Genomic DNA, 25,467 nt, shown 5'->3' with positions numbered 1-25,467 from the left:
GAATTCAAGGTATCTGGTTTTTTTGTGAAGTTTTTAATAATTTTTAATAAGGATTACTTCTTATTAATGTTAAAATTTGTAGTGGAAATGAACACTTTGCTTTTTTTGACTGGACATCCTTTTAGAGTTCAAGGGCTATTTATTTGCAATGTGAATTAGCTCTCCAGACTAGGATGCTGCTGTTCTTTAATGTCTAGGGAGCAGCACGCCTTTGATTCCACATGGACAATGAGATTCCAAAAGGATTCTAAAATCTAGTGCTCAGGGCTGTGAACAGTTCACTTAATTAATTCTCTGATATGTTCTTAAAGAACCATAATGGCTTTTAAAAAGCTGTATCACAGTGGATCACTGTGAAACAGACCCTTAGGGTGTATTGCTTTATGGAATGAAGTGCAGTGCCTTTAGCCAAAATCCTGTCCTCAGAGGAGCCTCTGTTGATAACCAGTGCCTCAATAAACAACTAAACACCACAGGTGTAACTATGTGTTTGTTGGTCTGTGCTTCTCCCAGTGCTACGTCAACCTGCTCTTCTGGTACCAGTTCTTCTGTGGCTTCTCAGGCAGCAGCATGCTAGATTACTGGCAGATGATCTTTTTCAACCTCTTCTTCACCTCGGTGCCCCCTCTCCTCTTTGGAGTCCTTGACAAAGATGTTTCTGCAGAAACGCTCCTACGTCTGCCTGAGCTGTACAAGAATGGACAGAATTCAGAGGTATGTCATGGCTGCTGAAATAACTGCTTGATAACCCAAAGGACCACAGGGTCTTTTTGTGTAGGAATAAGGGAAGGAAGAAAAGAGTTTAGACTTACTTGGAATGTTGAAACAACAGGGTCCAATCTTCTGTCTCTCCAGTAATGCATTCTGCTCCATGGGAGCTGTGACACCATAGGTCACTAGATAAGTTTAAATATGGCAAATAGTCAAATTAAAATGGCACAAAATAAGTGTTGCATTAGAAGAAAGGATTTTTGACCAATTTTATAACTCTAGAAGGATCTTGGAGAAAGAATTTGAGGAATAACATCCATTGTGAAGGGACGTGACATTGGCAAAATTCGGCTTTTAATACTCTTGCTAGACTTGGTAATATTCCTAAGGTCTGTCTTTACTTAACACAGATAAAATGCCTGTTTAGAGATAAGCCTTTGGTTTAATCAGCTGCTCAGAAGGTATTTATTCATAGAAAGAGACCAGTTAGCAATAATTATTAGTGTGAATGGAAGACAAACAGCAATTATGTTTGCAGGACAGCTAGAGACATATATCCCATCATAATGACTGTTATCTGTAAACTCCTGCAGATATACAACTTGTCAGCTTTTATTATTACAATGTTGGATGCCTTCTATCAAAGCCTCATTTGCTTCTTTGTCCCCTATTTGGTAAGTAAAAGGCTTCTTAATGTTCTCACTCTCCTGTCCTCCTCAGAAGTAGTAAATTCAGTTCTGAATAGTCAGGGTCTCTCTGTCTGTTTTGCAGATGTACAAAGATTCTGACATAGATGTGTTTTCCTTTGGAAACCCCATCAACACCATTGCCCTCCTGACCATTCTCTTGCACCAGGCTCTAGAAATGAAAACATGGGTATGTGTTTGACCTGTCCTGTTCACAGCACTGTTTTGTTTTGGGTTTTTTTTGTGAATGTTGCATCTTGTGTAGGCATAGAATTCTCTTTCAGAGTCATTTACCTGAATTCTGGGTCACAAAAGGTAAGTAGCAGATACATTAAGATTTCACAAAGTGCCAGAATTTTTTAGTAGCCCCAGGTTAAAACCTTCAGTGACAGAATTTGTTTCTATCATGCCTTTGGACAGGACAGTACCAAATACTTGCATACCTCAATATATGAGGAATGTTACTTGGAGAACTGTATTCAGTGCTGTTTTCTAAATTATTTCTGGCTATTTCTCCTACTGCAGATTTCAGTAAAATGCACTGTTAGATGCACTCTTCCCAGGTGCCTTTGTCCCCTCCTGTCTCACACCCTCGGGGTCTCACTGGCATCCCTTGTGCTTGCAGACCGTGCTGCAGCTGGTGACAATGCTCTGCAGTGTGGCTTTGTACCTCATCTTCTCTGTCGCCTACAACGCTGCCTGCCTGCTCTGCAACCCCCCCACCAACCCCTACTGGATCATGGAGAGGCAGCTCAAGGACCCCACCTTCTATTTATTGTGCCTCATCACCCCCGTCATCGCACTCTTACCAAGGTTTGGATGATTGAATGTTTTCCTTTTGTGGGCTTGCAGACATGGGAGGGAAGAAACAACAGGGATGTGTACAGATATGTGATGTGTCAGACACGTGCTGCACAGGAAAATGGATCAGAGTGGAAGTCAGATGCCTGAGTTCAACCTTCCAGTTCATGAACCATTCATTTATTCAGTTATATAACCCTAGATCAGTCACTATGTATCTTCTACTTTTCCCATCAGGGAAACCTTTCTTCTTGGGGTGCATCAAAATTTACCAGTATAGATCTGCTACCTAATTATTCACTGTCATGACCACAATGTTGTTGAGCAGATCAAGATTATAAACAAATCTTGGAATTATTCCTGTATGTTTGAGAGTTACTAAATATATTCTTGGTTTCAAGTACATTATGATGCATTAGTAAGCTGAATTTAGGAGCATTTATTTATGAAAAATATTCATTGCATCCAGAATTTTAGTTTAACTTTGTATTGCAAAAAATCAGATTTTTTAAAGATAATTTTAATTGAGACTGTATAATATTTGGAGAGGGATAGTTATTGTGATATGTTGCTGAAAAAATGGTATAAAAAACAGACTTATTCTGTTCCCATATATATATGGGAACATTACTACTTTTGATGTTCAATACATTAGCAATTCTTAAAGCAGGTATGTTTTGAGTTGCACCATTTGTTTCAAATATTTATTTGTTATTTGCTTGGGCATTGAAAGAAATGGGTTCGTTTGACTATCTTGGTGGTTTCCTTCTCATCCTAATTCCCATGAGGTAACTCAGCGCACTGGTATTACAAAATTCAGGACAATATTTTTAGTATCTGGTTTTGTAAGTGCTTTAAGGCATTAGACTCTGAGCCTTAACTTTGACTGAAAAGGAACTTTTCAACAATAGATGGTGTTTTTCTTCAAACTATTCTTATTTTCCCATTTGAGTTGAGATGCTCTTGTGATTTTTATGTTATATAATATAAGTTCAGATCAGAATAAACAACACAATTCAGTAAGGTCTCATGTCTTCTAGGCAGGGCATCCTTTTCCAGTCTGCTTTGCTCCTGCATGACTTTTGTTTTCCTATCAGCCCTCATTCACAGTGACATTTTGACCCTGAGCTTTCTGCTGAGAGCTGCATCAAGCACGTGGTTAGAGAGCTTGTGTCTCCATCTTGGGAGTTTAGCACACTTAAGATCCTTGCTGCCTCAGCAGGTTACTGAGGTTAAGGGCTATATATTCATATCTTCAAATCTGGACAAGTGCTGTTCCTTTGTATTGGTACCCCAGATTATGCTCTGCACACACCTTTATGTGCAGAATATCCAGGACCTGTTTCTACTCCAACTGAGCTGTGCCAGCAGATGACAGCAGTGGTGAAACCACCCTCTGCTGAAATGCACTCAATTTTAACTTCCATTCCATTCCACGGTCCATCACACTGTCCTGCCTGCTCCTTATCTCCTCACTTGGTTGCTGGAGGTTCTGGGTTCCTTCTAACAGGTGTTTTTAAAATAATTGCTCTCCTGGGTTCTTTCCCTGAGTGCTGCCTTTGGTCTGGGCTGCAGCACTCAGGGGGAGCCTTGGCCTGTGCCCTGCTGGGCTGTGGGAGGGCGGGAGCAGGTGAGAGCAGTTTACAGGATGGGAGACAGTTTCCCATTCCTTCTCTGTCATCCTGTCTGGTTTCCCTGGAACTTGCACTAAAGATGCAGAAAACGAGCTGAGGAGAAAGACACAGGACATTGTGACCCACAGCAGATGTACACAGAAAGTCTTGGGCTCTCCCATGCTCTTCACCTCCTGAGCAGACCTGAGATTCTGTTGGGATGGACCAGCCTGAGCACAGGCACAGCAAATTAACTTTATCCATTCCTGCTTGTGCAAACCCAAGAAATCCATTGCCTTAAAAGCCCTTTCTGTACTGCTGCTTGTTAGCCTTTTTAATCTTGTACATCTTGTTTATAGATACATTGAGCAGCAGGATGTGAGGATGGCACCTTTTGAAATGCAATTTCACAGAGTATCCATGTTTGTTATAAAATACATGTTGAAGCCACCTATGTAAAGGTCAAATCCTAATAAAAAAGATGCTTTGAAAGAGACTTTGATTTTCACACAAAGATGATATGACATGGAGAGAGGATGTATGCAGTCTCACAGCACACAATATTTAGTTACATAAGTCCTCTGTCCTGCAAAGGGCAGAGAGGACATTTCTTTTGCTGCTTTCTGAAAAAATCCAAAAGCTGAGGTTTTTAACTTCAGTTTTTCTCTTATCTAACAAATTAAGATCTCTTCTTTAGCCTGTTTTACCAGTATAGAAGCAACTTCCATATTTTCAAATATTGCATCTCTCGAGATTTTTTCTAATTTTTCTTCACTGTTCAGCAAACAAGTAGTTATAAATACTAAAAAAAAATGAAAAATATATATACATATAGTTGACTCTATACAGGTCAAGCTAAATATGTAGTAACATGTTGTGTTAAGATCCAGGAGTCAACTTTCATCTGCCAGGTATAAGGTGTCTACCTGATGTCTGTAAATAATGGAAAATTAGTATCTGTATTTGGGATATGTGATGTAAATTATGGAATGAGCCCACTGATTAAAAAATCCATTCCTTTCCTCCTTCATCAGGTTCTTTATTTTTGCCCTACGAGGAACCCTTGGAGCATCTCTTGTTCTGAGAGCACAGCAAGTAGAAAAACTTCCTAAGGAGCAACAGGATCTTGAAATCCAGAAACTAAGATCAAGAAAAGAAGCTGCTTCTAGTGCACCTGTGGCCTCACCTGCATCTAATGATGACCTTGACCAAAGCATCAGCCACTTATGTGTGTCACCATTCCTACACCCAGCAGCAGCCCTGTCTCCCAGGGACACAGAAAATTTGGGAGTTTCTGCCCCTAATCCTCTCGGCAGAAGGACATATGAGGAAGGCTATTACTTCTTTAACAGGTGGGCAGAGGAAGAATCTGCTGCTGATTCTTCAGCAGGGCCTTCCTCTGGCCATCATCCCCTTGTAGCCAGCAGGGAAGCAGCTCCTGGGCAGGATGGTAAAGATTATCTCAAAAGCTTTAATTACCACCGGCGGTCAGTGAGCTCTGTGACACTCTGAGGAAACGTTCAGAAATGGAACCCACAGCCTATGTGGAGGAGGATTCAACAGGGAAAATGACAATGTTTATGCTCAGCCATTATTTTCACTAGAAATGGAGAGAGAGGCAGCTGGAGTAGTGCAATAGCAACTCCAATATGCAACCTTAGCTGACTAGATCATTGTCTGGTTTTATCAGTACATGGCTTTTTGATCTTCCTGGTTTGGTCATGTCACAGAAACATTACATGAGCATCATGCAGTTGCTGAGAATTGCACAATTACTTTCTTTCAACTGATATTTTTGTATCATATTAATAGGGAATATTTGTGAAGTTTCAATGTTGTTATTATTATGCTATTGGGTTAATACAAAGAGAATCCATTATTTATTAAACCAAGTCTTAAACCAACCCATCCCACTCTAGATTTTTACTCTCAAAGTCTAGAAAGGAGCTTAGTAACTTAAAAATTATAATTCTGCATGAAAAATTACTACCTGCAGATACTAAAGGTACTTGCAGAATAGCAGCAATGGAGAGACATTAGAGAATGTCCCATGTTTTAATATATGTACTTTACACATACAACAATATCAGCACTACAGCCTGTGTTCCCTGAAGAGTAAGATTTTTATGCAGATAGCAGATTGACCTGATAATGTTAAGGAAAGGACAAGTGAGCTTATAAAGATGAAGAATACAAATACTGAACTACATGAGCTGCCAAGACAACTTGGTGGTAAGAGGAGTCTACTTCCTCATACCTAAAGAAGTAGACAGATATAACAAGTCACATTCAAGGATTTGTGTCCTGGAATTCTTAAGTTGTCCCTGATTTTTCTTCTAGAAATTCAGTTTATCTCAGTTCCCTATATTGTTATGTGGTGCTGCTGCATTCAATCAAGTATGAATTATGCTCCTCCCCACAGTGAGTCACATTCATTAGTTGATGGATCTCAATAATGGAGATTTTGACAAGACATATATGAAGGTCCCTAATCACATTGTAGTAAGTACATGGTGTAAAATGACCAAAATATACATAATATGTTATCCCTTTTTTGGTATCTCAGGGCAAAAAGTTGCAGAAGAAAACCATAAGATGTCGCCATCATAACTACTCATTGCAATGCAATGAAGGGTGACTGATATTTCTTATAGAAATGTTGACTAGTAAGACCATTTCACAAGGTTTTCTTCACAATGTGGGATGAAATCTTACTTAGTTTAAAATTCAAACCATCTGTACTTTTGTGAATCTACCACTGGTTCTGATTTAATAGGTTTTTAGCCTTTTTTATATATGCTGTGTTTAGCTATTTACTACCTATGACAACATGTGATCTTTCTAATAACCTATTTAGCAAATGCTAATTTAACGTCTGTATGTTATAATAATTACTGTAGCTAGAGTCTTCAAGTTCTTACTTCAAAACAACTCAGGCAAAATTGAGCAGCACATCTCCCACTGGGATTTCTGGTAGCCAGGGCAAGAGCATATGTAAGAACTCCTTTTGTTAGAGTATTAATTGCAAGCAATTAATTCAATAAGAGATTTTTTTGCTTGATGAGCAAAATGAAGAAAAATAGGTATAGATGAGGTTATTTTAAATGGAGGGTGAGATTGCTCAAATGTTTGCTCACTAGCTGGGAACAGACCTGGGGCAGCAAGACTAAAGAGAAATTCTTTACCATTCACAGCTTATTTTTTACATTAAAAGGCCCATTTCCTTTGAGCTTAAAGAAGATGTCAATTACTTACATATTGTACTACAAAATGTGAAGTGTTTTATAGAAATAAGTGTGATGAGGTCATGCCTTGCTGTGCTGGTGAGAGGACAAAAACAGAGGTGAAGGAATGCTTTTCCTACCATCACTCTGAGCAGCAAACTCCTGTTTCCAGAGGCTGCTCCTCTGCATAGCAGGAGCAATTATCAGAAGAGCTGGAAAAATATATCTGAATGTGCACAGGGCTAGACAGGAGATGTTTAAGCAACTCTGTAAGACTTCCTGAATTGAATATCAGTTGTATGCCTTTCCTGAATTGAAAGCTGAGAATTAATCTCATGTTTTCTCATCAGTCTCTGCAAAACGGTTCTATCATGGATTTTGCCCTGGCTTAGGGTTAGAAATAGCATAGAGGGGAGGGAAAACAGGATTGATTAGGAACTCCAACAAAATAACCACTAAAAGCTATTTAGTGATGCATATCCTGCTGTGTCTGGGAATAAAAGAAGTGGAAGAAGAGTCATTTTTTAAGTATTTTCTAAGCTGTAACCAAAAATAGTTATGTTGGGTAAAAGAAAGAAATAAATAATCCAATTTTGCATGGATGCAGTTTTGCATGCCTTAAATAATTCTGTAGCTAAACATACAAGACTGATAATTCTATTGCATGGTGGGTTGCCACAAATGATCCAATGGATGAATTTACCTGGAGAGTTTGCAACATAGAGGAAAACCACTCCTTCATTTTCCTTGATCCTTGAAGAGAGAGAAGGCTGAAATAAACAGAACAGAAAGGCAGCACGATGCAAGGCTTGACCTCTGCATTGCAGCTGGCTCCAGAGCCTTCTGTGTGTCCCCTCGTGGGTGACAGGGCTGCCAGCCATCCTCTGAAACAGATGCTGCCTCAGTTTGGACCCACAATAACTGCTAACACTGATCTTCCTTCTGCTCCTGGCTGTGCACTTACCATGAACTATCTCATGTTAAAAAAAAATGTTGAACAGGCACTTACTTCCCTTTGATCATGAGGTAAATTAGCTGAGACTATCCTTCCTTTGGGGATGTAGGATCAAGAGAAAAAACTTTCTTTTCCAGTGAAAACAAGCCTCCAGCAAGACAGATAGTCTCCTAAGGATTTTTTTTTGGAAGAAGGGAAGTGTATTTACTAAATGGGTTATTTAGACCTAACTGGATTTCCAAGGTAGCTTTATTTATTTATTTCAAGACATATTTAATAATACTGTCAAGGTCCATGTTCCATTAATTCTAATGTGGATGCTTCATAGCAGAACAGGTGTCTCATTTTTAATGTATCCTCTGGTGATATTCAATATTTCATATACCTGGATAATAAAACAAATTAATGGAGGGAATGTGTGAAGTTACTGCATTCTTTTTATTCCTGTCTATGATGTTATTTTGATGATTCTGCATATGGAGCAGTGAGCTATGCATAGCTTTACCTAAGGAAAAAGAGGAGGTGACATCTCACACAGAGGTGAGCAGGAACTGGCCTGCCAGGGCTGTTGGAGGTCATAGATGGATTCCCCTGCTGCTTGCAGTGGTCAGTGAAGAGTCACCCCTCATGTTCTCAGGACAGGCAAATTCTGGGCTCTTTTAACACAAGATGCAGGCAGTGCAAACACAAACACACCTTGTTCATGTCTGTCTCAATACAGCCAGCTGGAGAGGTCTCTGCCGTTATTGCTGATTATCTGCTGCAAGTCAGCAATAACTGTGCAGTGTAAACCCCAGAACTATTCAGGTGTGAGAGAGGAAGGATTCCAGCTTGCTCTCTTTCCTTACATATCTCACTTTTAATACTCTGTGAGATGGGTTCTCTGCTGAAGCACAGTGAGCAGCTAGTTTTCCCAAAGATTAATTGCATTTACTTTCCCACTTTGTTGGCTGATGCTGAAATTAATTCATTTGTTTGGCTGTAGTTTGAGGTATGAGTACAGAGCTATTAACTTTAGGGGTAAGGTGACTGCAGGCAGGATGTGGCATGATTAGATACTTGTAAGCAGCACTGATGAGTAAAAATATAAACGTGGAGACAAGTGGCTCTTGGAGATAATGATCACAGAGGGTGGGATTTAAAGAGAAGACCCAGTAATACTGAAGAGCTATAAAGTACTTTTGACATTGCCAGGGACTGGAACTTGCTGCAATTATCAGTGCATGAGACAACTGCAAACAGAACTTTCTGTCTGGCTCTTTAATATAACACCAGCTTATGCTCATTTACGTGAAAAAAGTTGAGACTGAATAGAGCCTGAATCATTATTTTTCAAATAAGATCTGAGGATCTGTTGTCTGAAGGCACAGAAGGCAACAGTTATTCCCCCCCATTCCCAGTGCAGCTACTGAAGGATGCTTCCACATCCAGCCACACTTTCCCTGTTGGTGCCCAGAGAACTGGTGTGCTCATTGTGTTCTGCAGCAGGAGAGCATTGCTCTATAAATTATCAACAGAAATGACAAAAGGGTTAAGTTCTGGCTCACAGAGACAAAATTTTGACCTTCACAGAAACCACATCATGCTGTTGCTTTCTTGTACCCATTACTGTACAACACCATAAAGCTGAGACAAAAATTTAATGGAACTGGGAGGGGAAGCAGTAAAAATATTTGCAATAAGTAGACAATCCAGTGGAAGAAGAATCTAAACAGAGATGGTTCCTGCCTTTTGTATTCCACTTTATTTTACTAACATTTTTCTATTTAACATCAAACAAATCACTTAGGGAACTTCCAGACATTTATTGGTTTTATTTTAAAAAGGACAAACAGAAATCAATAGACTGCAGGCAGGTCAGTTGAGTGCATTTGAAATCAGCTGGCTTCCCCTGCAGTTTTATTAGTGCCTATCTCATTTTGTTAATACTTTAATTCTAAGGACTTTTGCCAGGAAGGACAAATATGTCAAAGCTCAGTCTGAATGGATCCTCTTTCACAATGCTTAGGCAGCTTGTGGCCAGTGATTTCATGGTCTGAGTCAAGGTTTGAAGAGCAGAGGAAACTTCCATCCTGTTCCTGTGTTCATGGGATGGAATGGGAGTGAACTGTCACTATCAAGACCAGGAGTAATGATAAAGGAAGAGCATAAGCAAGTCCAAGACCTTCTGGAGCCTTCCAAACAAATTCTGGAACAGCTTTCCATCACTGTTCACACATCATTAAAGGCTTTAAGTGTCAATTTAACATATTTTATGAATAAAACAATTGAAGTGTGCATTCATGCATGTTCTTGGTTAACTGCAGAGGACTGTGAAGAATTGCCACTCTCTTACAGTAGCTAAAATGAGCACAGTTTTAATGAGTAAATTAGCTAAAATGAGCATGGTTTTAATCATGTTTTGAGAGGATGCAATGCTGTAAAGACTCAAACTGAATTTCTCAAAAATTTTTAACATATAAATACTGGGAATCTGTTCTTAGGATCCTCTGCTCAATTTCATAATCTTCAATATCACAGTAGGGAAGGAATATAGCACACAGACATCAAAGAGACAGAATTGTGCTTGCAGCTATTAGTTCTTACATAAAAAACCCAAAGCTAAAATTTAGAGCCAATAGGAGTCCAACTCTCCAACACTCTTCAATAATGCAGTCCAAGCACCACACCAAATAAACATTTTAAGTCCTAATACTGATTTTGAAGGCAGCTTATTTAAAAGGAATATTCTGGCACCGCATTTGACTTGCATTCTTTAACATTTAAAATTATTTGCAGTTTCTTGAGATTACTTAACTCCTTATTTGTGATATATTTTCACAGAATCAAACAAAAATCCAACGTCTCAGGAGGGAAAGACAATCCATGTCACCTATTTGTTTATGCAAGTCTTTATTAACAAAAAAGCCAAACTCAAACCCTGTGAGAAAGAGGATTAGCCCTACAGTGGAGCATGCTTGAGGAGAATCTGCTACTGGAGTTTTGAAGATTTATCCACTATCTGTCATCAAAATAGTTTTTCTTTACTTGCAGTTTGTAGAAACAGATCACAATAATGGCAGGGATCTGGAACAAGCTCGTATGCTGTGAAGACTTCCATGGTGAACAAAGCATTATTGGAATCTATTTCATATCTCATCTGTTATTGTAAGCATAAAATGTGCAAATGTTCCCCACTGCTGTAAATGTCAGCATGCTGGGGGCAAGTGCTTTGATTTTCTATCAGCAAATAATGTTAAATTATATAGTATTTAATCATGCTTGGTCAGAGTGATGAACTTGAAGGAATGAGTTTCCTTCCAATCACTCCATCTTCAGTTCTGAAAATCATTTACAGGATTCTGAAAAAAACTTCCTCAGCCTGCAGAGCACTAAAATACAAACCATTTAGACATAAACATTACTTTGATTGAGGAAATCAGGTATTTGAGCATATAATTTGTAAATAAACTTTGAAAATCAGACCTCTGATTTTCTGGCACCTCTAGGTAGTGAAATTTTCTGCATTTATAGAAGAGTATACATTATCTGGCAGGACACAACCTAAAAACTGTTGATTTCTAAATAAAGCAATTGTATTTACCAGGCAGAATGTAAGTGGTTAGAAGGTAGGAGTGCTCTGCTAGAGTAACTGAAGTCTGGGGTTTTTCATGTGTGAGAATCTCACCTACACTCCCCACCTGCTCATTCCAAAAGGAAAGCTCCAGGTAAAGGCACAAAGGAGACTTGTACAGGGGTTAAAAATATAAAATCGCAAATACCAAAGGCACAGTGGAAGATAATACTGGTAGTATCTTAGCAACCAGTGAAACTTCAGGAAAAGCTCTACAGGAAAATCAGCTACAGCCCATTTTAAGGCCTCTCTCTGGTTTACATTTGTTATGTGTTTCTGAAACTGGCTTTTTACTCACAGTATTTGAAAATATTTTTTATTGGAGGACTTCATCATCTTTGGTTTCTGCTGAGGGAAGATACATTTTTATATCTGGATCAGTAATTACTGATTTATTAGAGCAATTTCATCAGTGTGCGCCTGCCTTGAGGGCAGAGTAGAAGAGACAACAGTGAAAGGAGGGGCTGGTGCTGTGCCCTGTGGGGTCAGTGGCAAAGCCTCTGCTCCTTCAATGGCAAAGGGACAATGCCTGCATGTCCTGAGAATCAGGACAGTTTTCTATGTGATAACTTCCTTTTTATGTGATAACTTCATCTTTTTTTCTGATTACAGTGGTTTCATCACTGTAACCACAACCTAGATTTTCAGGATTTTTTGTAACCCAAATACACAGAAAATTACACATTTGGGTTTTTTTAAAATCGTCTGAAGTAAAGATATTTGTTTCATAGCAGTCAAGGGGCTTATGGCAAAATTTCATCACAATGCAGAATTAATATGACATCAGTCTGTTTTCAAAACATCAGATTTCTATTCAGTGCTTTTGGCATAAAAGTACAGAAATCTTGAAGGAAAATGGAATTTGCAGAGTTAGTCAAACATTAGAATAATTGATGCACATAGATGCCAATACATTTAAGTTTCATATTCACTTTGTTGCTCTTTGATTGTAGGAGTTTCAGCACCTATTGCCTGATGTTATTTCTATCATTTTTAACCTTCATGATAACGACCACAAACATCAAGATTTGAAAACTATTTCATTGAAAGTATGTCCCTAAATATGTTCTATTTGTTACATATAATACTGTTTGATTCTCATACTGGAAAGTTACAATTACCTAAGCAAAAGCAGAAAATAGCTTAAAGTGAAAACTAGTTTTGTTTTAGATATCAAAATCATTTTGTGGGCAAATCTCTGTTTTGCAATTTATTCAGACCTGCTTGCTGTTCAGTGATAAATGAAAATCTTTCTAAAGATGGACAAGAAATAGGGAATTATCCAGAATTCCCTAAATGCTCACCTTCAAGAAATATATTGTCTTAATAGTCTTTATCTTGCTCTAATCAATACTGTCACAATCGAACAGATTGTTTCAGCTCTCAAAAGGCAAGCAGATAATTTATTGTAAAAACATTTTTATTGGCTTGTGTATAGGTCTGTCTTTGTTAAGCCACTAATGGCTCAGCTGTGCTAAATAATCAGACTTTTGGGAAGAGGAAAATAAATAATTTTACTGAATTTCCAATAAAGAAACTGCACATAAGTAGTTTTAATCATGTTTCAGTAAGACGGAAGCTCTTTGTACTGGAATTCTCTGTTACCAACAGTAAGGTCTTGCAGGTCTTGCTATTTACTGTAAATTCTTCCCTCTTCAGGGCCTTTTGTCTTGCTACCTGACCTGAAGCTGGCTCAAGGGCAATTTTTAATTAGTATTTTGAGGTTAAGGTGTCACTTGCTCGCTCCCTGGGCTGTTCCTAGCCAGCCCCTTAGGATGGGCTTCCCTCAGCACAGGGGTCCCAGGTCAGAAAGATGCAGGTGCCAGCAGCAAAATGGGTAATTGTGCTGCTAAAGCAGAAACAAAACAAGGCAAATGTCTTTTTTCCAGAGCTATCTGTGCAACAAATGCTTTAAAAGTTTCTCCCTCTGCAACAGCACTGAAACAAAACAAAAATGCATAAATACCTTAAACATTAATAAATACCTTATTATGTGTAAATACCTTAAACCACCTTTTTATGCATAAATACCTTAAAGCCACCAAGCCAGGCTGCCTTGCAGGGTCACATCCTCCAGTGGGGAGCTCTCCCACAGGTAAATAAATAAATTATCTGCTGTGGGTTTCAGCAGCCACAGGTGCCACTCAGGGATTCTGACAGAGGAAAATACCTGCCAGGAAATGGGAGCCATCTCTCCATGCTTCCCTCCCAGACTGTAAGAGGAAATAATAATCCTTTCCTCTATATGGAACAAGTGATAGGAGAACAAGCAGGCTTTAAGCTGTAGTGGCTGGAATGCTGGCAGAAGTGGGGGATGCTGGGCAGAAAATATTTGTGCCAAATGTGGAGAGAATACAGATCAGATTTATCAGGAGAAATCCCTACTAATGTCTTTACCTTGTGAGAGCTAAATTTCAGAGGGAAATCTGAATAGATTCACAAAAGGGAAATTTTAAGCAGCACTAATGTCAATAGTTAACACCTTGGACAATAAACTGGAATTATCCTCTTGTGCAAGTACAAACATTCATCAGCACTGCTTCATGCCCTGCCACTCCAGCAGCTGACACCCATGACATTCAAATTTCTTTAAGTCTTTCCAGACAATATTAACAAGACCCTGACAGACAGATTGCACCTGTCCATTAGACTAAATTGAATATTTTATTGTCTTCATAGTCTTTTGAAGAGTGATAAGCAAGAGCTTGGGTTAACAGAGAAGATTTCTGGATTAGAGCCTTCGCATCCATCCTGGGAGGCAGCTGATGCTGCCCTGTCTGGTTTGGAAACATTCAAATGAAACTGCTAAGAGGTGATGCTACATGAGACAGCTTCTGTGCTGGAATACCTCAATCCCTTCATTTGAACATTAAGGGGAAGAGTGGCTGGAGAAGTAAATAAGGAGAGATAAGCACTGTGTTAATACCTGGAGACCAATTAACAGCAGAGCATGAGCTGCTCAGTGTCACTGAGATGGTCTTAATATAGAAGAGAAAGTTTTTACTTTAGGTAATTCTGAAATTCCTCTCAGGGCAAGAGGCAGGTAAGCAAGGGGTGGCATTCACACTGGCATACTGATCCAGCACACTCTCTTCCAGGGAGACTGGGAAGAGTCTTGTGTTTCAGGTTTTTCATTAAGTACTGAGCCCTCAGGATGAGAATCTCAGCCCAGTCATGCAAGGTACCAAAGATTTTTTTTTTCTTCTGAGAATGTCTATGAAAAGTGATACTCAGTAATTGAAAGTCTGCATTGCAAAATAACAAGAAATATTCCCCACTGGGTTTTGTACTATACGGGTAGCATTTTTTATTTTATTTTTTTCAGCAGCAATAACTTTCTGCAGACACCTGCTGCACTTGCAAACACAAATTTTTATCTCCTCACTTATTCTGGGAATGATCCAAGATTCCCAGAAAGACAATCCTCACCAGGCAGTCAAGTGGGCAACAGAGCTACAAATAGCTCCCTCTTGGCCAGAAGCTGAATGCTTTATATTTACGTGTATATATATGATGTATACATATTTCTATATGAAAAATGGATCAAAAGATAATAATGGCTGAGAATGGCAGCTTGCCATCCCCAGATAAATGTGAGATAAGACCTGCTGAGCTCACAGTGTGTTTTCTCTGGGCTCACACCCAGCCACAACTCTCCCAGTGGGGCTGGGAGTGCCTGGCCAAGGCCAGGGGAGGAAAGATGAGCAAGAGATTTCAGAGGTGAGCACACAATGGCCATGGGCAAGCAAAGAGGCTGCCAGGCTTTGCACCTTGCTCCAGATACCAACAGGTTCCTCTTTCTAAGTCACTGTTCCTATATAAATCTAGATGCAGCCTAGATTCATATAAAGTTTTCTGAAATGAGTTTCCATTTGCAATCCCCATCCACTTCTTTTCCTTTGCCTTCTTGCTTCTTCTTCTTGGATCTTTTCCTTCTGCTCCTTATTTCTCAAGGAGATCTATAAACATGAAAAGCAAGAATGGAACAGAGCTGAGCTAATTAACAGCTGCTTTAAGCTCTTATTTACCCTGCACAGGAACACATCTTAAATCAATGCCAGTTTGGATCACAAAAATGATGCTGGAAGAGACAGGCCAAAGCCTTGAAAGCCCATCCACCCTCTCTTTTCAAATTCACCATTTTGCTTCAGAGGAGTCCACTGAGAGACATTTCTTGGCTCCACAGGTCCCTGCCTGGAGGAAAATTTTTAGAAATACATTTCTCATCAATTCCAGGTAAGTGAAATCACCTTGTGAACAGTCTGAGTCAGTGCAGCATGATTACTGCTTCAAAACAGGAAAGAAAGAAATCAGGAAATATTTGTCTTAAGAAAAAAGGGAAAATAAAGAGAGAAATTTAAAGCATTTTTACTCTTTTCCTCCTTTTCACTGTCATGAAATTCCAGTAATTCCTGTTATGGCACCAGCTACTGGGAAGGAGCCAGAAAAAAACTGTTCTTGTTCTGGTTAAGGATAAGGATAAGGTTAAGGATATATATTTTCAGCATTGACTCATCTGTCCTGGGTGCCCAAGCACACAATGCACATACCCATGTTTGTGTTACACAGACTGGGCTCCTGTGGGTTTGCAAATGCTCTGAGTGAGAGTGGAGGAGGCTGCAAAGATGCACTTCAGCTCAGCTTTTCTGCATTCAAGTGCAGGCAGAAAAACAGGAATAAATGCAGTCAGGTTCAAAGCTGTGAAATTTGTTAAATTTTCTGGATCACTCTATGTTGTTGCTCATGCAAATATATGAATTTGCTCTGATTTCCATGAAAGCAACATGGAAAAACTTGCATTGGCTTTATGAACTAAATCACCACTGGCAAAAAATGTAATCTGAACTTGCTTGCAGTTCATAAAATTATACAATGGTTTGCAGAAAGGAAAAAAGCCTCTGTCAAAATGAAAGCAGGATGTTTGGTTGAACACACTGCATCAACATTACAAGCTCCCATTTGTTCAGCAGACTGAGGTGTGCCAGTGTCACCTAGCAACTTCTGAAGGGCATTCAGACTTGGCCAGGCTGAACTCCACTGAAAAACCTGTGTACTTCAATTTACAAACCAATACACATTAATTTGCAAACCAATACTTTATATTAATTTGTCAAAAGCATCACATTTGATATTAAAAAATTAACACTGTACAGGAGGAAAGGAATCAAAGAATAATTGTCATGCTGGCAGCAATGCAGTGGGAGGAGGGGAATTACTAAAGATGAAATGCTGTAGCCCTGGGAAATAAAGGTGTGCATTTCCAAAGCCTCTCCTCTGACAGGTGTGCATGCACATCCAGAAGATTTACAGACATGGATGTGTGCATGTATCCATGCACATTACTTTAGATAGGTTCCATGCTTGTCCAGGTACTTATTAACAAAGAGGAAAGATTAAATTTGTTGAGTTTTGTCCAAAGTATTTAATACATCCTTGTATGTACAATTCCTTATTCTTCAGTAAGTCCATACTGAGCTGCTCTCAGCTCTCATGAAGATCAAGGCATGGAGCATCTTGGTGGGCTGTACTGTGAAAATGCAGCCACTTCCCATGGCATTGGCACTGCCAGGACTAATGGAGAAGACAAATCTGTGTGGAAGAGTTCAGCCAGAATGAACAGGAATGGTGGTCAGCAAAACTGGGCTGATTTTGGCTGATGGATCAGCTCTGGTGAGGATCAAGTCAATCATTCAGCCTACAGCCTGTGAGCTTAAACTACAAAAAACCCCCAGAATTACTAGAAGTTAATTTAGGCTTATAATAATTTTAATAGAGTATTTTGAGTGGTTCTACATGAGGCAGGTTTAGGCATTTTCAGCACAGCTGAAAATAAATGTGTCCCTTGCAGTGATTTTCTTGGTTTTATTTTAATTATTAAAAGCTTTCAGAGAATAAAAATAAAAGGGAAATTTCCTAAGCATTTTCAGACTTGTAATGCACCAGGCCATTTGCTAAAAGTAAAAACAGAAATTCTAGAGAAAGCAGGAGTGGGTGCACATCACATTGCATTGTCTGGCTGTTTGTGATTTCCCTTCACCCACACAGAGCCTGCAGGTGAATCAGCTGCTCCCTGCAGCTCACCCCTGCACTCTGAGTTTGCACTTGCAGCCATTCCTCACCCTCCAGGTCACACAGAGGGGCTGCTCCAAGGTGGGGGAAGAGCAGGTGCTAATGGGATCTGCCTGCAGGCTTGTCTGAGCAGGCTGGTCCAGAGCACATCTGAGAAGTCTGCAATGATTTAAATCAAATCTGAGCCTGAAAAGATAGAAGAAGTTTGAGTGTAGGGAGAAAAATAAAAAAAATTAGCTTAACTGGAAGCAAGAGTGGAAAAATCTTTTACAATGATTCTTGGATGTCTCCTCTCCAAAACTTTTCCTCTGCTGTTTTCCTCCCATCTCCTGTGACTCTTGGGCTTAACCTCCTTTCAAACACCTGCACAGGCTCTGTGGGGACCACCTGGCTTTGAGACTATCTGTATTCCCAGGTCCTTCCCCGTGCAGGAAGCGCTGGCAGGGTCAGATTTGAGGGCAGCAGATTTCACATACAAACATAACTGAGGACACTGATTATTCCTTGAGTCCTCTGTAGCTCTCATTCCGACCTGCATCAACCTCTCTTCCTGTGGCTGAGCCTTGGGCAGAGCTGAGGTACCCAGAGCCCTGCAGACCCTCCTGCCTGCCAGGCCTGCAGAGTGAGGGGCTGGCAGTGTCTGGGGGTCTCAGTACAAAATAAAAGCATTGTTAGTACTGCAGTGGCTACACACTGAGTTATTACCCCTTAATAACATGGATGCTGTAACCTACCTCAACCTACATATTCATATGACCTCAACCTACGCATTTATTTATGCTGCATCATCCCCATGGCCTCACAAAACATAGTTTTTATTGAGCAGTATTTCTCTTACACCACCTATATATATATATATAATGAATGATGGTAATTAGAAACGAAATCTGGCCTTGCTGCCTCCAGTCAGAATATTTTCTACTCCATGGGCTAAGATGAAACCACACCAGATCAGTGAGACAATTTTTAATCATAACAATGCTTCTTATCTCCCTGTTCTTCCCTCAGCTCCCTTTCAAGACTGATATTTTCTGTGAGAGAACATAAGCAACTTGTTTTCTCCTAAAGTCACTGAGCAATGCAGACTGTCCTGCAAAGAACAGAATGACAAAAAGCCTTGCTGCCTGGAAACCAAGTGTGATAAAAAGTGAAGTGACACCTCTCAGCAACAGCTGTTCCCACAACACACAGGGTGTCCTGTTGTCCTTCCATGCCCTTGGGGGGCAGGAGAGCCTGGAGCCAAGCAGAGGACACCAGAGCAAAAGGCTTTCCAACACAAGGGGCTCCCCTTGCAATCAGCAAGGACATAACATAGGATTCAGCAAAAGAAAGAGCAAAACCCATTTATTTGATGGGCTTTTTCTGACAAACTAATTAATCACTGGGGCAATCTATCAATATTACATGTTATGTGCCTTTCCAGAGGTTTTGGTTCTACCTTCCTGTGGTGGTGAACAGCAGTCCTGTAAAGCTTCACAGACTGGACTTTGGCTCAACCAGACATAGCTGTGAGAAAGCCACCAGCCTTTCCCAAGAATAGAATCCTGGAACAGTGAAAAAGGAGCTTGTTTCCCTGAGAAAGGGTTCTGAGACTGGGACTGTTGCACCTGTATAAGCTATTCTAAACCATCAAAGAGAAAAATGCAAGCAACATCTAAAAACAGATGCTTGCCAGCATGTAGGCATCTCTGGTGAAGTCGTCACTGACCAATTAGAAATAGGCCAAATATGTTTGTAAAACTCTATATAATGGGAGATGGGAATAAACCTTTACCTTTTTTCTTCATGAACAAGAGTGAGTCTCATCTCTTTAAAATGAGGTCAACAGCAATTCCTTCCATCTGTAGTAAAAAGTGTCTCTGCCTTTTTATTTTTTAAAGCTTCCCCTTTTACTTCACCACTACTTTCACTAACAAATAAACTACATCTTTCTACTTCTTTCATTATTACTTTGATCTACAGCTGCTGGAGAAAAGTGAAGCAAAGCTGAAACCCCAGAAGAAGTTTGGACTTCTTCAGAACTAAGTTCCCATTTAGGAGACAGATGGAAAAAAGTTGAATTAGTGGTGCAAACACTTCACAATCTATGGGCTGATGAAGTGATGAGCTTCAGTTTAATGCTTTCTCCTGTGGTTATGTTATAGCAGCAGCCACTTGCACTTCTTCTCATTGATAGAAGAAAGGTGGTAAGAGTTCACAGAAAATTCAATATTGATAAAAAGATTGCTGGTGGGTGGGATCCAAGGCAGAACACCCTGAAAAGTGGCTGGCTGAGAGCACAGGGAGGTACCTGTGAGCTGATGTGCACCAGCTGCAGGGTGGCAGGGGAGGCACAGGAAACCCAGCACACCTTTCTGTGCACTGTGGGCAACTGCAACAGAAAATCAGTTTCTGTTCTCAATGGTTAAAAAAACTCTTTGTGTTTATCAAATAAATGCAAATCATGTAATTTAGATGACTGGCAGCTGTAATGGGCTGTAGAATGATACTCTGCCAGTTTAAGTGGGATTGGGAATGCAATCAGATCTCAGAGCTGAAGAAAGAGCTCCCAACTGAGGTTAAAGGCACTGAGACAGAACCATGTCCCATGGAGTATCCACAGAATAACAGTGGCAGGGGGTTAATGGGTCTTTCCAAAAGAAACCTCCTATTGATATGTCCCCAGTTCTGCTCCTAAAGGCAGAGCTGAAATTGTAGGCATTAGATCAAATCACAATTCCTGATAAATTTATCCTCAGTGGTGGAAAAGGCCACTCCCTTCTATTCCACTGCTGATTGAGAGGGTCTGCCAAGGTGCTGATGCTGCATTTCCATCCAGAGCTTCCATGCAGGGCTGGAGCTGCACTCAGGGCACACAGAGGCACAGGAGAGTCCCTGGTGATATTCCCCAGAGCAGGAGTTTTCCCTCACAGCTGTTCTGGCCCTTACACACACTCCTGTGTCATCCATCCCTGGGCAAAGGCACACAGGCTGCTTTTATCTGCCAGTGCCACCCAAGGTCACTGTCTGACATTGATGTGCAGTGGTATTCCTGTGTTTCATCAGTCCCTGAGCATGTGAATCACACCGTGGGTGCCTTGAGCTCCTACAGACACCAAAGGACGACCATGTACACTGTCCCTGCACCTTCCTGCCCTTTGGGAAGCACTGCACCTCCCAGGAGGTTACAGCTCCCACTGGCTGAGGCACACATGGACATCCCTCCTCCCCTGCATCTCTACCTCCAGAGAGCTGTGTGCCAAGCCCAGCCAGTCCCAAATTCCCATTTGTGGAGCCAATGCTGCAAATTCCCACATGTGGAGCCAATTCTCTGCCAGCTAACACCAGCCTGGGGACCATGGGCCCCTGCCTTCAGTGCCATCCACCCATCTTCAGCTTCTCCTGAAGGTCAGCCCTTCTGAATTCCCACACAGCTAATAATTAGCTCACAGACATTTTATTTTTCTTTTTAAGAAATCTTGTAGTATTGCAGCTCGCTCTACTTTTCTCGTCTTATTAATTTTGCTCTGGCAAAATGAAAGCTGATAAATTAGAGACATCTGTAAGGCCCACAGAAAATTAGGTTATGTAACATCTTTTTTATTTATTTAGCTTGATATCAAAGTTGTTTCTTATCATTCTTCAGGTATATTGTGCTCAGGAAAAAATTCAATTTTCTATTCAACAAGGAGGAGATAATTTTTTCTACTGCTGATTTTCTGTCTTTTTCTCGATTCTCACTCTATTATTGGGGGAAAAATAACAAGCTTAGCTGGAGCTGGAGGAGCCCTTTCAGCTTTGCACATCTCACTGTGCCATTCCTCACACGATCCAAGTGGTCCACCTATTGGGCTCTGCTCGACAGAGCAAGCACCAAGTCAGAAGCACAATGATGTTTTTCTTGACATAGTTACTTGCTGATGTTGACAGAGTGACAGCTGTGCCCTTTTTAGGGCGAGATTTGTGCAGAAAACAAAGACAAATAAATCATTTCCCCGGGTGTTTCTTCCTGCTCCTGCAGTCCCAGCTGTGCTGAGCTCCAGGCTGGCTGGAGCTGCAGATGAGCCCCAGTTCCCAAGAGTCAAATCCTGCTCCCGATGGTTTCTATCAGGTCTTGAACTGCTTCCACCACAAAACTGCCTTATTTTACATACATTGTGATGGGAAGAGTGAGCAGGGACCTCTACACCCCCAAAACTGGGAGAAAGTAAGAAGGAAGGGGAAGCAGGAGACAGAGCTACCTCTTGGGAAACCCATCAGGGCTGTAGGGTTTGGTAGGGTTTGGTTCCCTCCAGATTTACACAGCACGATGAGGAGCATTCAGCCACCTCTGGCTGACACTCACTGGAGAAGCTCAAGGCTCCTTCCATGCTGTGTTTCTGCTGCAGGAATCCAGCAAGGAAAAACAGGAACCAGCAGGGAGCAGGGTTTGGGTGCAACTGAAATGCTCTCTCTTCGCTCTTCCCTGTGACCACAGGCCAAGCAATCTCAGCCCTTTGCCCTGCCTCCCCTAGTCAAGCTGGACAGGTGCATGAGAATTCCATCAGTACCCTGATTCACCTGCAAAGCACAGAAGTACCAAAAAACCTTAGGAAAATCCACCTCTGCCTCTCAGACTTCACAGAGTAGGTCTTCCAGAAACCAAACTGGTTTCTGGGAAACCAGAAGCACAGGCAAAGGTGATTTGCTCAAGGCTACCAGCCCAGCTACTGATGGTTGCAACCACTGCAAATTTCATGTGATAGCTCTCATTTTATGGCTCCATCTAACCCAGAGAGCAGCATGAGCAGCAACACCTCAAGCCACAAACAGAGGCACAAGGAGAAGCTGGGGGTGTGTGGTGGTGTTTGCAGGGGTCCCAGGATGAAGGAAGAGATGAGAATCTTGACTCCATGTTTCAGAAGGCTGATTTATTATTTTATGATATATATATATTTATATATATATATATATATACATTTATATGTATTATATATATAATATTCTCTATATATAAAATAATTATATAAATTATCTATATAATATATTTTTATATAATATATATTTATTATTTTATTATATATATATTATATTAAAGAATGCTATACTAAAACTATACTAAAGAAAGAGAAAGGAGACATCAGAAGGGTAGCAAAGAAAGAAACTGAATAATAATAAAATCTTGTGACTGCTCACAGCCTCGACACAGGTGGCTGTCATTGGCCATCAAGTAAAAACAATTCACACACCGGGTAAACAATTCTCCAAATCACATTCCAAAGCAGCAAAACATGAAGAAGCTGAAGCTTCCCAGCTCCTCAGGAGAAAAGATCCTGGCAAAAGGATTTTTCAAAAAATATGTCTGTGACAGGGGTGCTCATGGGCAGGATGGGGTTTGCTGCCCATATGTGATGCCAGCTAAGACCAAGGAATGTGGCAAAATGTGTAAATTACTGGGAGCAGGGGCAGCTGGACATATGGACACCTGTGTGCATGGACACCTGGAAGGCCCCTCACTGTGCACTGAAGGGCCTGAGCAGGTCTCTCCCATGGCAAAGTGCTGCAAACGTGTAATTGTTGGAATAACTAATCAGGACCTGACACAGCAAATAGATAAGTAATTGCTGGAAGGCCCCAAGGTTCAGCTCCTGAGCTAATGCTCTAACTGTGTGTGTTAATCTCAATTAGGCAGAAAAGTCCATACCTGGTGTAATTGCAATCTTGGTATTTGATGTGTGTCACAGAAAGGGACAAGTCAAGTGAATGTGGGGGTGACACTGCTGGGAGAGAGCACGGAGCACACGGACACAAAGAAGCACAATGATGTTTTTCTTGACATGTCCTTTTTGGTTTTTAATAAAAAGAGTGTGTGACAACAAAGCTCCTGCATCATCTCCTGCACCCTGGGTGCCATGGTGCTGCTCCGGAAGCACCCAAGCCAGCAGATGGGACCATGAAGGTCTCAGCAACCTGGAAACTTTGGGGCATCTTTCCAGCACTAAGCCATGGTGGCTTAGTGCTGTAATGATGGCTAACAGTGGTGGCTAACAGTGAAACCAGGGCATGACAATAAACCAAGGGCAGGGGAGGGGGACTGGGGCACGAGGCAGGTGGCAAAACAAACCTGAATTGCTGAGGAAGGAAGGAAAAGTGGAAGGGGAGAAGGCAGTTGTTTCCCAGCCCAAGACATATGATACCAGGAAATGAAACATCACAGGAGAGAAATACTTTCTGTATCTGTGAGTGTTTACATGTGCTTTGGGGCTTAAATGCAGCTAGAAATGACCCTGATATCACACTAATCAGCTGTGATTTTCAGTATGACTTTTTATCCTGTTTCTCCCTCACACCTACTGGCCTGAAAATGGCAGTTTTCCTGCTCAGATTTCATCATTAGCTCTGGAAATTATCAGGTTTGTGCTTATACAAAGGTTATGGACAAATTCAGTTCTTCTGCTTAAACAAAAAGTAAAATAAATCCTTATATTTCCTTTTTGGGTTTTTTTTTTTTAATGACAACAAAACTGTGAGCACAGGTAGGAAAATAATTGATGCTTTCTAAGAAACCATGAGGTGTGAAAAACATTGAAGGCTCAACAACCGTATAAATGCTATGAAAGTGTTAGACAGCAGATTATAATATATAAAAGAAAGAAATTAAGACAAGAAAATCCTGTGCAAGCACCCCAATTTTTTTCCTTCTAGAATTAGGGCTGACACCCAGCAGCTGGCAGAGGGGAGATGGGGCAGGTCCAGGTCCATGTGGGCAGAGAGATTTATCAGCAGTAAACACCCCCAGGCAGTCCCACAGGAGCTCTAGAAGCTGTCTGTGGCAAAGAAAGGGCAGAGCTGTCTCATCCCAAAAATAAGTGATTTCCTCTATTTGTGCTTCTCTGTGAATCTGAACATGAACTCCCCCAAAAAGTCAGGTTCCACTTGTTCTCCAGTACCTGAACCCAGGCTTAATGAGCAGGGGTGCTTTTCACAGGTGATCTCTCTGGGCTGCCCGTGGTGCTCCCAGCTGGTTTCAGTGAGATCTCTTTCCCTGCCCCTCAAGGCTGCATCCCTTAACTCAGTGCTTGGCATCCTGCCCTGGTCAGGCTTAGGGAAAAGGCACTTTGTCCACCCAGCTGTTGATAAACCCAGTGAAGGGTATCTGCCATGTCAGTGCATAGATAAAGGACTGTGACAGAAAAACATATTTTTCTCTAATAGCCTGAGGTTTTTTCTTTTAATCAAAAGCAAAACAAACCCCCTGAAATGCATCAATTTCCCATTAGAACTGGAAATGTACTGACATCCCACGATATTGCTTTTACATTTTAGCGTTCTGCTGACATTTCAGGAATTAAAAATGAAAAATTAGCTTTCAAAAAGCAGGATCTTCTTGATTAGAAAAACTTGTTGAAATTGTAATGGAAAGATCAGAACAATTTCATTAGTCTTCATTAAAGAAAATTAATATTATTTCTATTCCCTCAACATACAATCATCAATTACAATTATTAATATTGCAGATGTTTCTTTTGTCCCAGCATTTAATGTATAAAGCTGCAAACCTTCTCGCATGAAAAACAACTTATGATCACTAGAATGACATGCAGTTCATCTTTTTTAAGTTCATTAATTTTCTGTAAATAGGGCAGAGTCGCTTTGCATTGTTTGCATTAATGGAGAGCTCAGAGCAGTTTACCCTCTCACTCCTTATCATTCATTTGGGTGATAATTTTTAAAAGCTTTTAAATTAAAATGGTAAAGATAGTTAGGGGAAAGATACAGCCTTTCAGAATGTTTCAACCATGATAGATTATCCCAGCAAAAAAGATGTTTCTCATTT

At 40.6% G+C, this 25,467-nt stretch overlaps 1 protein-coding gene across 1 annotated transcript in view; it reads left to right on the top strand.

Moving 5' to 3' along the window:
* ATP10B (ATPase phospholipid transporting 10B (putative)) overlaps nucleotides 1-5,427 on the top strand; it is a 166,596-nt gene extending 161,169 nt beyond the window's left edge. The window contains exons 19-23 of the mRNA XM_064724842.1: nucleotides 514-714; nucleotides 1,305-1,385; nucleotides 1,483-1,587; nucleotides 2,023-2,210; nucleotides 4,846-5,427. Of these exons, the coding sequence (XP_064580912.1) occupies nucleotides 514-714; nucleotides 1,305-1,385; nucleotides 1,483-1,587; nucleotides 2,023-2,210; nucleotides 4,846-5,323 (1,053 nt within the window). The 3' untranslated portion in view covers nucleotides 5,324-5,427. The remainder of the gene's footprint in view (nucleotides 1-513; nucleotides 715-1,304; nucleotides 1,386-1,482; nucleotides 1,588-2,022; nucleotides 2,211-4,845) is intronic.
* The last annotated feature ends 20,040 nt before the right edge of the window (nucleotides 5,428-25,467 follow it).

The sequence above is a fragment of the Zonotrichia leucophrys genome, chromosome 13 (assembly GCF_028769735.1).
Source record: "Zonotrichia leucophrys gambelii isolate GWCS_2022_RI chromosome 13, RI_Zleu_2.0, whole genome shotgun sequence".
NCBI classification, from domain to species: domain Eukaryota; kingdom Metazoa; phylum Chordata; class Aves; order Passeriformes; family Passerellidae; genus Zonotrichia; species Zonotrichia leucophrys.
The sequence above is the reverse complement of the archived record's forward strand: the minus strand, read 5'-3'. Positions and strand labels throughout refer to the sequence as shown.